This window comes from Protopterus annectens, chromosome 7.part0 (genome assembly GCF_019279795.1).
Source record: "Protopterus annectens isolate FY-2018-M chromosome 7.part0, PAN1.0, whole genome shotgun sequence".
Taxonomy (NCBI): domain Eukaryota; kingdom Metazoa; phylum Chordata; order Ceratodontiformes; family Protopteridae; genus Protopterus; species Protopterus annectens.
In genome coordinates, this window is record NC_056739.1 from 922,273,105 (window position 1) to 922,286,477 (window position 13,373).

At 42.5% G+C, this 13,373-nt stretch overlaps 1 protein-coding gene across 6 annotated transcripts in view; it reads right to left on the bottom strand.

The window, feature by feature from the left end:
- Positions 1–13,373, bottom strand: part of GRAMD2A (GRAM domain containing 2A) — a 797,948-nt gene that overhangs the window by 494,794 nt on the left and 289,781 nt on the right. For 5 of the 6 annotated variants that reach the window (XM_044077503.1, XM_044077502.1, XM_044077501.1 and 2 more), the window contains exon 2: positions 12,022–12,138. The exons of the other annotated variant lie outside the window; for it this stretch is intronic. In XM_044077503.1, the coding sequence (XP_043933438.1) occupies positions 12,022–12,138 (117 nt within the window). The remainder of the gene's footprint in view (positions 1–12,021; positions 12,139–13,373) is intronic. 6 annotated transcript variants of the gene reach the window in all.

A 13,373-nucleotide genomic window follows, 5' to 3' on the forward strand; every position in this document is an offset into this window, starting at 1 on the left:
ACAAAGTATTGTTTAATAATTAAAAATAATATTAATAAAAGAATCAAGAATAAACACAGCAGAACTACAACTACTGACAGGCAGTACTAGAGGCCAAATTTGGTCTTAACATATTACTGTTTCCTTTTTTCCTGAATATTCTAAGGATTAGACTGAGAATAACACATTTAAATAACCTTAGACAGCTGCAGTAGAAGCGAGTGGAAGCTTGGGAAGACCACGTCTGGTGTTAACAGAAAGTCAAACCGTACACTGCAGTAACAGATTCACAATAACGATTTGCAAACTACCTCCAGTTTTTATTTGAACATTACTATCCTTACGTCTTCATTGTAGGCACTGATTCTATGATTTAAAAGTAAGAAACAAGTATTTGCTTATGCCATTTCTAATACTTTAAGTTTTAGCACCCTCCAGCCTACAGTAGATTTTTCCACACAGATATGATATTAATACATGGCACATTATGAATCGACCCAGTGATCCTCCTGTACGCATTATAATTCACCAGAACAGAAATTCATCTATCTGTAATATGCTTTGCTGCACATGGACAGCTTCAAGTCAAGTAATTCCTTTTCATTATTTCAGTGTCTGTTCAAAGAGTGACTCAAAACAAACCTGTCCTCCATCAGCATGTTCTTTCAAATCATGCTCGCCCTGGCATGTCAGCCCAAGTAATGAGCTAATCTGGCTTCTATCCAGGTCCATTCTTGCTCAAGCAATGAAGCAGGATGGATGGGAATAGCATTGCTCTTCCCCTGGTTTCCAAAACAATCCTCCTCCTCAAAACAGTGAACCTAGTTTGTCTGCACGTAGTATGCAAAGGATAGGAGATGAAGGGATAATGTGACTGATAGCTAAATTAAAGCACGCAGTCAAAATATGAAAACTAAGCATGCATCAAATAGTTGTTAGCTCACATCAATGTGTATTAACAAACATGCATTAGAAAACTACCATTAGGCATAAATTTAAAGAACCAGACATAAATTTTAATAGCTTTTCTGTGCTCATATTTGTCTTGGTAGTTACTGCTGTGCACTTTATTTAGGTAACTTTCTGGGTACACATCCATGTTTAGACACAACTGTATACATCATTAAGTGTTTAAAATTCTGAGACTCATAACTGTGACTCTAACAACAAAAAAGCAAATGTTTAAAACTGTAGATTATATATACTAAGTCTGTCATAGCTTAGAGTTTTCCCTTTTCTCCAAAATAGACTAGTCTCAGAATTATACTACACAGTAGGAGTATGGGGTACAGCTCCTCACAATGGGGGTGGGGAGTGCAGTAGGCCTTGCCTCCTGAAAAAATTATCTTTAACTGAGTTTTTCTGTAGTTTTACTGTACTATTTACAGAATTCTGTGATTCACTGTTTCAGGTCTCAAAAATTACAACAAGGAACCATTTGCATTTCTACCTGATTCACTACCTAATCGTATATTGGTACATCAAAATGTAGGTGTTAGCAACAGGAATGGAGATAAAGACACCGTTAGAATATGCTAATTTCTTTCCAATGGCCTCTGATATAAATATATATATATATATATATATATATATATATATATATATATATACATATATAAAATGGGGAAAAAGGGGTTGTGGATGGATATGTGTGTGTGTGTGTGTGTGTGTGTGTATATATATATATATATATATATATATATATATATATATATATATATATATATATATATATATCTATATATGGTTCCCCTTCACAAAGTCGAACGGCCACAATCTCAAAATGCATATGGTCGAGACCATATGCTCGAAATTGTAGAAGCTCGACTGTGTGAATGGGGAATGGCATACAGTGCAGAAAGGGAGATTTCCCTTTCTGCGCTGTACTGCAATCTCAGAATTGGAATAAATGTGTAGCGGGGGTTTGGGGGTGCAGGGGTGCTTGCCCCCCTGCAGAAACACTTTTTTGTGTTACATTTTTTTTTCTTAGTTCCCTTTCACAAAGTCAAGCTTCAGAAATTCGAGCATATTGTGTCAGCCATATGCATTTCGAGTTTCTGAAAGTTCGACTTTGTGAAGGGGAACCATATATATATATATATATATATATATATATATATATATATATATATAGGTCTACTTCAGAATATCGACCGTTCAGAATGCCAACTTTCATATGGCCAACACCCTGCACCCCCCGCATCCCCTCCTACTTAAATATTCTCACTCTGAGATCGCACTACAGTGCAGGAAAGGGGAATCTCCCAGTCCTGCACTGTAGCGGGATCTCTACTATCATTTGTCGGCCTTTCAAACATTCGCTCATATGGTGTCGGCCATATGAGTTTCGAACATTTGAAAGTTCGAACAAATGAAGGGCTCCATATATATATATATATATATATATATATATATATATATATATATATATAAGTGTTACATATTTATTTGTACTCCAATTACATCTTCCCCTGGCTGAGACTGAATTTGCAATCAGTGTTTTGCTAAATAAATAAATAAGAATGTTACATCTTATTTAATACAATGGCAGCATGCAATATGTCTTTATCATACATAATCTAGTTATTAAATAATGTTAACAGATTAACTATAAGAAAGCAAGAAATGTGCTATTCCATTTCAACTAACATACCACCCCTCTACATGAGGGATGAAGTGCAACTTCAGTAAAACTAGAAGAAGTTGGCAAAATCGTTTTGAAGAAAACAACTTCTTAAGCAAACTTTCTCCATCTTTTCATGTAAGAAACTGCAGCAAAACTCTTAGTTTAAATACATATATTTCATTTGAAAAAGCATAAGCCTTCAAATCACCCTGGAGACAAAATCTTCTCAGAGAGCATGTTGGGGGTTTTGAATACTTGTTTCAAGTAAGGTAATTCAGAGGAATAATGCTGCAGTTATTCCTTAACATTTTTTCTGAAAAAAAAAAATATATCACATCGGCTACTTTTGTAGTGCTTTCAGTGACAATAGGTAATTTACCACATGGCCAGCTCCTTTCTTTTATTCTTTTATCATTCTGTTCTGCAGAAAGTCTGCAGTTAAATTCCTTTAGTTTCAAAAAAATTAAATTTTTGTGAATTTTATTGGTCTGAGCATAATTCACACACAATTGCAGCTTTACTAATAAATCTTCTTTACCGAGACATTATAAGTTTAATAATATTTTTCTGCTTAATTGCACAATTATAAAAGTTTCTGGTACTGGGACTGTTTTATAATAGCTGGCTTATAAAGGGGCACTGTTTTAGTTCAAGCCTAATTAAATGAGAATTATTTATATTATCTGGGAAATAATAAATCTGCCACAATTTTCATTTATTTACAAAGGAATTTATAAAGACATGCATTTCTTAAAAAAGCAAAAAGCTCTACTACAAATGTACTAATACAAAATTTGTAGTGCTTTGATTAACTTGTGGAGATGCATGCTTTTTGCAGACAAAGCCTTCTTTGGCTGTTCTGCAAGTGTTACTGGTTTGCAGTGTTCCCATAGAGACCAGCTTGAGCTTGCAGAGGTCTAAAACATATCAGCGTAGTGTGAAGTGTACAGTAAAAGAAAGGTCTTCTCATTTCCCTCGGCCATTTCTCTCCCTCTTGTACACACATACATACACGCCACACAGTTTGTCAGCTCCCTTCACTCCAGACTGATTCAAAACTGAATATCTCTTGTATACCATGACTGAAATGTCAAAAATATATTTCATTGCTGGGGAACCTCGCCTCCCCCCTCCATTATTTTGTATAACTTAATGAGGCATCTCCACCTTGGAAAAAATGTCGTTGTTTACTTTTATTAGTAGTATTCATTAGGAGTCTGTCCCAGGGATCTATGGTCCAAAACCATGTATTATAGCTGACTTTTTTTTTCTTAACTATCATTCGATATTTTAGCAGCAGCAGATTATTCTTCTTCTTCTTTCAGCTTTTCCTGGTTAGGGGTCACCACAGCGGATCGTCCGTCCGCTCATGATTGGCAGTGGAGTTTTACGGTGTCGTGTTGCCAGCCTGGAGCCCAAACTTTCACAGAAGGCAAACACATGCATGCACTCACACCTAGGGCCAATTTAGAGTGTCCAATCCACCTACAGCACGTTTCTGATATGTGGGAGGAAACCGGAGCACCCGGAGGAAACCCACGTGACCACAGGGAGGACATGCAGACTCCGCACAGAAGGCATCGAACCGGAGAACCTCTTGCTGTGAGGTGGCAATGTTAACAACTGCACCACCGTAGCCACCCAGCAGCAGCAGCATGTTATTGTTTCACTTATTTGGTAGTAGTCAAATTAAATGAAGTTTGCATATTATAAAAAAAAAAACAATTAAAGAAGGTGTTGAAGTGCATGAGGCTGTTGAATTTTTAAAGCCTCTTACTTAACCTGGGGGACATGTGGAAGGTGAAAGAAATTCCCCTGGCAGGGCAGTGGATAACCAAAACAAACAAAAAAAATGCAAAAAGTCCTGCAAGTAAAGCGCACCTTAGGAAAACAGATAAAGGCTCACCAGACTGACGGACTCTGTTCAAATAAGCTCACTGGTGCTACAACCTCATTTAATCAGTGGATTTAATTATAAACAAACACCTTGATTCTAAATCTGAAGGGAGACAGACAAAAAAGAGAGAAAGATAAAGCAAAAGTTGGCAGGGGTGGGGACTGAAAGCTCCGCAGCAAAAGTAAGATGGATGACTAGATTGTGAAGTATAACTTTTTTTGGATTAAGATAACCAGACATATTTCTATTCAAACAGGGATGAAATACTATGCTAAGAAAGATTATTATTACCAAACGAATAGTTAATTGTATATTAACATAAAAAATATGACCAACTAGATCTTTTTACCCTGGATTTATGGATACTTGTGCCCAATCCAGAGCTGATGACAAACCAGATTGCCAATGTCACAGCATGTACAATGCAAAGCAATGATCTACTGTTTTTTCTCATGTTACTATTTGCCCCAAGTTCTTGTATAACAGGGAAGAGTGCTAGATATATAGGAGCTTGATATATGTGCCCGAGAACTGGTTGAGTCGAGTGTGTATTGGCATGTAGTAGTAATGAAGACAATGCTTATATGGACTTCATGCATTTCTTAATATTTATGCAACTATGTATGTTTAAGGTAAAAATGAGAAAGTGATAATTATTTATTTTTATTTATTACAGTTGCTGACTGGGATAGTCTGAATGGGCAGAGGTCAGGGAGAAACGCTCCAATTTTTATGCAAAACAGACTAACAGTAAACAAATACAGACAATAGTGCAAAAGTAGTAAACTGATGGTGAGAAAGAGGAGGTAGGAAAAGGCAAGGAATAGGTGATGGGGAAAATAATGAGAATAGTACGGCAGTGCGGAGCTGGGTGATGAGAATGGTAAGGGAGCGTGGAGCTATGTGATGAGAATGGTAAGGGAGCGTGGAGCTACATGATGAGAATGGTAAGGGAGCATGGAGCTACATGATGAGAATGGTAAGGGAGCATGGAGCTACATGTTGAGAATGGTAATGGAGCATGGAGCTATGTGATGAGAATGGTAAGGGAGCGTGGAGCTACATGATGAGAATGGTAAGGGAGCATGGAGCTACATGTTGAGAATGGTAATGGAGCATGGAGCTACGTGATGAGAATGGTAAGGGAGCGTGAAGCTACATGATGAGAATGGTAAGGGAGCATGGAGCTACATGTTGAGAATGGTAATGGAGCGTGGAGCTACGTGATGAGAATGGTAAGGAAGCGTGGTGCTACATGTTGAGAATGGTAAGGGAGCATGGAGCTACGTGATGAGAATGGTAAGGGAGCGTGGTGCTGGGTGATGAGAATGGTAAGGGAGCGTGGAGCTACATGATGAGAAAGGTAAGGGAGCATGGTGCTGGGTGATGAGAATGGTAAGGGGGCGGGGAGCTACGTGATGAGAATGGTAAGGTAGCATGGAGCTACGTGATGAGAATGGTAAGGGAGCATGGAGCTACGTGATGAGAATGGTAAGGGAGCGTGGTGCTGGGTGATGAGAATGGTAATGGAGTGTGGAGCTGGCTGATGAGAATGGTAAGGGAGCGGGGAGCTACGTGATGAGAATGGTAAGGGAGCATGGAGCTGGGTGATGAGAATGGTAAGGGAGTGTGGTGCTGGGTGATGAGAATGGTAAGGAAGGATGAAGCTGGGTGATGAGAATGGTAAGGGAGCATGGAGCTATGTGATGAGAATGGTAAGGGATCATGGAGCTACGTGATGAGAATGGTAAGGGAGCATGGAGCTACGTGATGAGAATGGTAAGGGAGCATGGAGCTACGTGATGAGAATGGTAAGGGAGCATTGAGCTACGTGATGAGAATGCTAAGGGAGCGTGGAGCTGGGTGATGAGAATGGTAAGGGAGCATGGAGCTACGTGATGAGAATGGTAAGGGAGCATGGAGCTGGGTGATGAGAATGGTAAGGGAGTGTGGTGCTGGGTGATGAGAATGGTAAGGGAGCATGGAGCTACATGTTGAGAATGGTAAGGGAGCGTGGAGCTGGGTGATGAGAATGGTAAGGGAGTGTGGAGCTGGGTGATGAGAATGGTAAGGGAGCGTGGAGCTGGGTGATGAGAATGGTAAGGGAGCGTGGAGCTGGGTGATGAGAATGGTAAGGAAGCGTGGAGCTGGGTGATGAGAATGGTAAGGGAGCGTGGAGCTGGGTGATGAGAATGGTAAGGGGGCGTGGTGCTGGGTGATGAGAATGGTAAGGAAGTGTGGAGCTGGGTGATGAGAATGGTAAGGGAGCGTGGAGCTACATGTTGAGAATGGTAAGGGAGCATGGAGCTGGGTGATGAGAATGGTAAGGGAGCGTGGTGCTGGGTGATGAGAATGGTAAGGAAGCATGGAGCTATGCGATGAGAATGGTAAGGGAGCGTGGAACTGGGTGATGAGAATGGTAAGGGAGCGTGGTGCTGGGTGATGAGAATGGTAAGAGAGTGTGGAGCTGGGTGATGAGAATGGTAAGGGGGTATGGTGCTGGGTGATGAGAATGGTAAGGAAGTGTGGAGCTGGGTGATGAGAATGGTAAGGGAGCGTGGAGCTACGTGATGAGAATGGTAAGGGAGCATGGAGCTACATGTTGAGAATGGTAAGGGAGCATGGAGCTACATGATGAGAATGGTAAGGGAGCATGGAGCTACGTGATGAGAATGGTAAGGGAGCATGGAGCTACGTGATGAGAATGGTAAGGGAGCATGGAGCTACATGTTGAGAATGGTAATGGAGCATGGAGCTACGTGATGAGAATGGTAAGGGAGCGTGGAGCTACATGATGAGAATGGTAAGGGAGCATGGAGCTACATGATGAGAATGGTAAGGGAGCATGGAGCTACATGTTGAGAATGGTAATGGAGCATGGAGCTATGTGATGAGAATGGTAAGGGAGCATGGAGCTACATGATGAGAATGGTAAGGGAGCATGGAGCTACATGTTGAGAATGGTAATGGAGCATGGAGCTACGTGATGAGAATGGTAAGGGAGCGTGAAGCTACATGATGAGAATGGTAAGGGAGCATGGAGCTACATGTTGAGAATGGTAATGGAGCGTGGAGCTACGTGATGAGAATGGTAAGGGAGCGTGGTGCTACATGTTGAGAATGGTAAGGGAGCATGGAGCTACGTGATGAGAATGGTAAGGGAGCGTGGTGCTGGGTGATGAGAATGGTAAGGGAGCGTGGAGCTACATGATGAGAAAGGTAAGGGAGCATGGTGCTGGGTGATGAGAATGGTAAGGGAGCGGGGAGCTACGTGATGAGAATGGTAAGGGAGCATGGAGCTATGTGATGAGAATGGTAAGGGAGCATGGAGCTACGTGATGAGAATGGTAAGGAAGCGTGGTGCTGGGTGATGAGAATGGTAAGGGAGTGTGGAGCTGGCTGATGAGAATGGTAAGGGAGCGGGGAGCTACGTGATGAGAATGGTAAGGGAGCATGGAGCTGGGTGATGAGAATGGTAAGGGAGTGTGGTGCTGGGTGATGAGAATGGTAAGGAAGCATGAAGCTGGGTGATGAGAATGGTAAGGGAGCATGGAGCTATGTGATGAGAATGGTAAGGGATCATGGAGCTACGTGATGAGAATGGTAAGGGAGCATGGAGCTACGTGATGAGAATGGTAAGGGAGCATGGAGCTATGTGATGAGAATGGTAAGGGAGCATTGAGCTACGTGATGAGAATGGTAAGGGAGCGTGGAGCTGGGTGATGAGAATGGTAAGGGAGCATGGAGCTACGTGATGAGAATGGTAAGGGAGCATGGAGCTGGGTGATGAGAATGGTAAGGGAGCATGGTGCTGGGTGATGAGAATGGTAAGGGAGCATGGAGCTACATGTTGAGAATGGTAAGGGAGCGTGGAGCTGGGTGATGAGAATGGTAAGGGAGTGTGGTGCTGGGTGATGAGAATGGTAAGGGAGCGTGGAGCTACATGTTGAGAATGGTAAGGGAGCATGGAGCTGGGTGATGAGAATGGTAAGGGAGCGTGGTGCTGGGTGATGAGAATGGTAAGGAAGCATGGAGCTATGCGATGAGAATGGTAAGGGAGCGTGGAACTGGGTGATGAGAATGGTAAGGGAGCGTGGTGCTGGGTGATGAGAATGGTAAGAGAGTGTGGAGCTGGGTGATGAGAATGGTAAGGGAGCATGGAGCTGGGTGATGAGAATGGTAAGGAAGTGTGGTGCTGGGTGATGAGAATGGTAAGGGAGTGTGGAGCTGGCTGATGAGAATGGTAAGGGAGCGGGGAGCTACGTGATGAGAATGGTAAGGGAGCATGGAGCTGGGTGATGAGAATGGTAAGGGAGTGTGGTGCTGGGTGATGAGAATGGTAAGGAAGCATGAAGCTGGGTGATGAGAATGGTAAGGGAGCATGGAGCTATGTGATGAGAATGGTAAGGGATCATGGAGCTACGTGATGAGAATGGTAAGGGAGCATGGAGCTACGTGATGAGAATGGTAAGGGAGCATGGAGCTACGTGATGAGAATGGTAAGGGAGCATTGAGCTACGTGATGAGAATGGTAAGGGAGCATGGAGCTGGGTGATGAGAATGGTAAGGGAGCATGGAGCTACGTGATGAGAATGGTAAGGGAGCATGGAGCTGGGTGATGAGAATGGTAAGGGAGCGTGGTGCTGGGTGATGAGAATGGTAAGGGAGCATGGAGCTACATGTTGAGAATGGTAAGGGAGCGTGGAGCTGGGTGATGAGAATGGTAAGGGAGCGTGGAGCTGGGTGATGAGAATGGTAAGGGAGCGTGGAGCTGGGTGATGAGAATGGTAAGGGAGCGTGGAGCTGGGTGATGAGAATGGTAAGGAAGCGTGGAGCTATATGATGAGAATGGTAAGGGAGCGTGGAGCTGGGTGATGAGAATGGTAAGGGGGCGTGGTGCTGGGTGATGAGAATGGTAAGGAAGTATGGAGCTGGGTGATGAGAATGGTAAGGGAGCGTGGAGCTACATGTTGAGAATGGTAAGGGAGCATGGAGCTGGGTGATGAGAATGGTAAGGGAGCGTGGTGCTGGGTGATGAGAATGGTAAGGAAGCATGGAGCTATGCAATGAGAATGGTAAGGGAGCGTGGAACTGGGTGATGAGAATGGTAAGGGAGCGTGGTGCTGGGTGATGAGAATGGTAAGAGAGTGTGGAGCTGGGTGATGAGAATGGTAAGGGGGTGTGGTGCTGGGTGATGAGAATGGTAAGAAAGTGTGGAGCTGGGTGATGAGAATGTTAAGGGAGCATGGAGCTACATGTTAAGAATGGTAAGGGAGCGTGGAGCTGGGTGACGAGAATGGTAAGGAAGTGTGGAGCTGTAAGGGAGCATGGAGCTGGGTGATGAAAATGGTAAGGGAGCATGGAGCTACATTTTGAGAATGGTAAGGGAGCGTGGAGCTGGGTGATGAGAATGTTAAGGGAGCGTGGAGGTACATGTTAAGAATGGTAAGGGAGCGTGGAGCTGGGTGATGAGAATGGTAAGGAAGTGTGGAGCTGGGTGATGAGAATGGTAAGGGAGCGTGGAGCTATGTGATGAGAATGGTAAGGGAGCATGGAGCTACATGATGAGAATGGTAAGGGAGCGTGGAGCTATGTGATGAGAATGGTAAGGGAGCGTGGTGCTGGGTGATGAGAATGGTAAGGGAGCATGGAGCTGGGTGATGAGAATGGTAAGGGAGCGTGGAGCTACGTGATGAGAATGGTAAGGCAGCATGGAGCTACGTGATGAGAATGGTAAGGGAGCGTGGAGCTATGTGATGAGAATGGTAAGGGAGCGTGGAGCTATGTGATGAGAATGGTAAGGGAGTGTGGAGCTGGGTGATGAGAATGGTAAGGGAGCATGGAGCTGGGTGATGAGAATGGTAAGGGAGAGTGGTGCTGGGTGATGAGAATGGTAAGGGAGCATGGTGCTGGGTGATGAGAATGGTAAAGAAGCATGGAGCTACGTGATGAGAATGGTAAGGAAGCATGGAGCTACGTGATGAGAATGGTAAGGGAGCATGGAGCTACATGATGAGAATGTTAAGGGAGCATGGAGCTACATGTTGAGAATGGTAAGGGAGCATGGAGCTACATGTTGAGAATGGTAGGGGAGCATGGAGCTACATGTTGAGAATGGTAAGGGAGCGTGGAGCTGGGTGATGAGAATGGTAAGGGAGCATGGAGCTGGGTGATGAGAATGGTAAGGAAGCATGGAGCTGGGTGATGAGAATGGTAAGGAAGCATGGAGCTGGGTGATGAGAATGGTAAGGAAGCATGGAGCTGGGTGATGAGAATGGTAAGCAAGTGTGGAGCTGGGTGATGAGAATGGTAAGGAAGCATGGAGCTGGGTGATGAGAATGGTAAGAAAGCATGGAGCTGGGTGATGAGAATGGTAAGGAAGCATGGAGCTGGGTGATGAGAATGGTAAGGAAGCATGGAGCTGGGTGATGAGAATGGTAAGGAAGCATGGAGCTATGTGATGAGAATGGTAAGGGAGCGTGGAGCTAAGCGATGAGAATGGTAAGGGAGCATGGAGCTGGGTTATGAGAATGGTAAGGGAGCGTGGAGCTACGTGATGAGAGTGGCAAGGGAAGCGTGATGCTGGGTGATGAGGGGTGGGTATGACAGTGAGTGAAGGAATAGATAGCAAATATGTAGATGAGACCTTTCATGGGTAATTTAATTATGTAAAAAGGGACTATATTACTTCATCGAACATTCATTCCTGTGAATACCTATTCATCGTCCCCTTTACATTGGACATCCATTCATCAAATGTTAAAATCAGCAAATTTTTTTTTATAGGGAAGGGAGATAGATAGCCATCACTGGAAATTTGCCCTTTTCCCCACTGTAGTAGGCGCAGCGCCCACAACAGTGGGTTTGAAATAATGTAGTGTGTGTGATGAGCTCTGTGGTAGACAACTAACTTCCCTCCTATAAAAAAAGTTTGTTGATTTTAACATTCGATGAATGGATGTTCAATGTAAAGGGATCAATGAATAGGCATTTGCGGGAATGAATGCTCGATGAAGTAATACAGATCCATGCAAAAGATCTAATTAACATGAAACGTTATATAACCAACACAGTAATTATAAAACTGCCTGTATATACCAAAACATGAGTGCAGTGTGAGTTAGGTAAGCTCTTACTAATCTACCTTGTTAAGATGCATTCTTGCCCAATATTTGTTAGGCTTCTGTCCTTCTTACCACTCCTTGCTTTCACATCAAAACTTAGTTTCAGTATTAAAATTACCAAATGATGTCAATAGGGAGAAATTATATTAGAAATGATGAATAAGTTCATGAATTAATAAATAAACGCATATATTTGCTTATTATTTAGTAGATGGGTTTATATTATTCAGCAGAGATGTTACTGTAACATTTTGGAGATGTATACCATCATAATGGCTTGCTGATAATTTACCTGCTTTAACATTTTAGAGATTGTGTTAATATTTCCATTGCACTCATCAAATCACTCCTTTTCAATTAACTTGAATAAAAAACAATCCAATCTGTTCACTTACCAGCAGCCCGAAGCATCCCAGTTTCCTTCTTCTTGGGGAACTTCCAATTTATCTTGGCTAGATGAGGGACTACTGTCCCCTTGTGGACTTCCAATTTCATGCATCAATTTTAACTTACTAAAAAAAGAAAATAAAAGAAATCTGTATGCAATGCATCACAGAAATTTCCTTTCCCATTCTATAAATAAAAGTAACAAAAACACTCACTTGCTTTAAACTACTGTAATTTTTTGAAGATCTGCTCTGTATTTTGAAAAGAACAAGCCAGTAGGCATTTCCTTTCCTTAAAAAACTTAGCTGTTATCAGAATCAGAATCACATTTATTGGCCAAGTATGTGCACATACAAGGAATTTGACCCCGGTTTCAATTACTCTAAAAGTATGAATTACATAAATGACATACATACAATTATTAAGAACAACACAAATTACATAACATGGAACTATTAAGAACAAGACAAAAAACTGTAAATATACATATACATATAAGGTGCAAAGTGCAACTCAGTGCAAGAAATACTGAAATAAACTCTGAAAGAAACAAATATTAACAATATGTAAATAATACTGTAGAGTCCTTGGAGACTCGGAAAAGAATACCTCTGCCTAATAAGCTGAGTTAACCATTTATGAACTTGATGGCCCATGGGGAAAAAAAAACGTTCTTATATCTGCTTGTTTTGGTGAGTATTAATCTACAACGCCTGGCCAGGGGTAATATTTCAAAAAGATGGTGGCATGGACGTGAAGGGTCGCAATGATTTTCCCTGCCCTTTTCATGACTTTGGAATAGTACAGGTCCTGTAAGGAGGGCAAACTAGCACCAATGATATTTTCAGCAGACCTGACTATTCGATGTAACCTATTTTTTCATGATCAGACAGAGATAACAAACCACACTGTTATGGATGAGCTGAGAACAGACTCCATGACTGCTGTATAGAAATGAAACAGCAGTTCCTGTGGGAGGTTGAACTGTTATGCAGCATTCATCCACAGACAGTTAATCCCATATAGATGTACGATAAAAAAGTTCTACTTTGCATTTGTAGTCCAGGATAAAGCTTTCCCAGAGGTAACATCAGAAATTACAGCTTCATTCAAGATTTAATTCTGTGCCCGCCCCCTCACCCAGCATTGTACATGACTTTTCAGTTCCTTGACATCTGTGCAGATTCCTTTCTATCTACAAATATTCTCCAAGAGACATGTCCATTCATCCCCTGTTCAATTGCCCCATGAATCTATTTCTTTCCAGCCAGGATAGTATAATCTCGCTGCCATGAGCCACACCAACTAGCTACCTCTCAGCCCTCCTCCCCATTCATAGTCTGCTTCTTAAATTACAAAA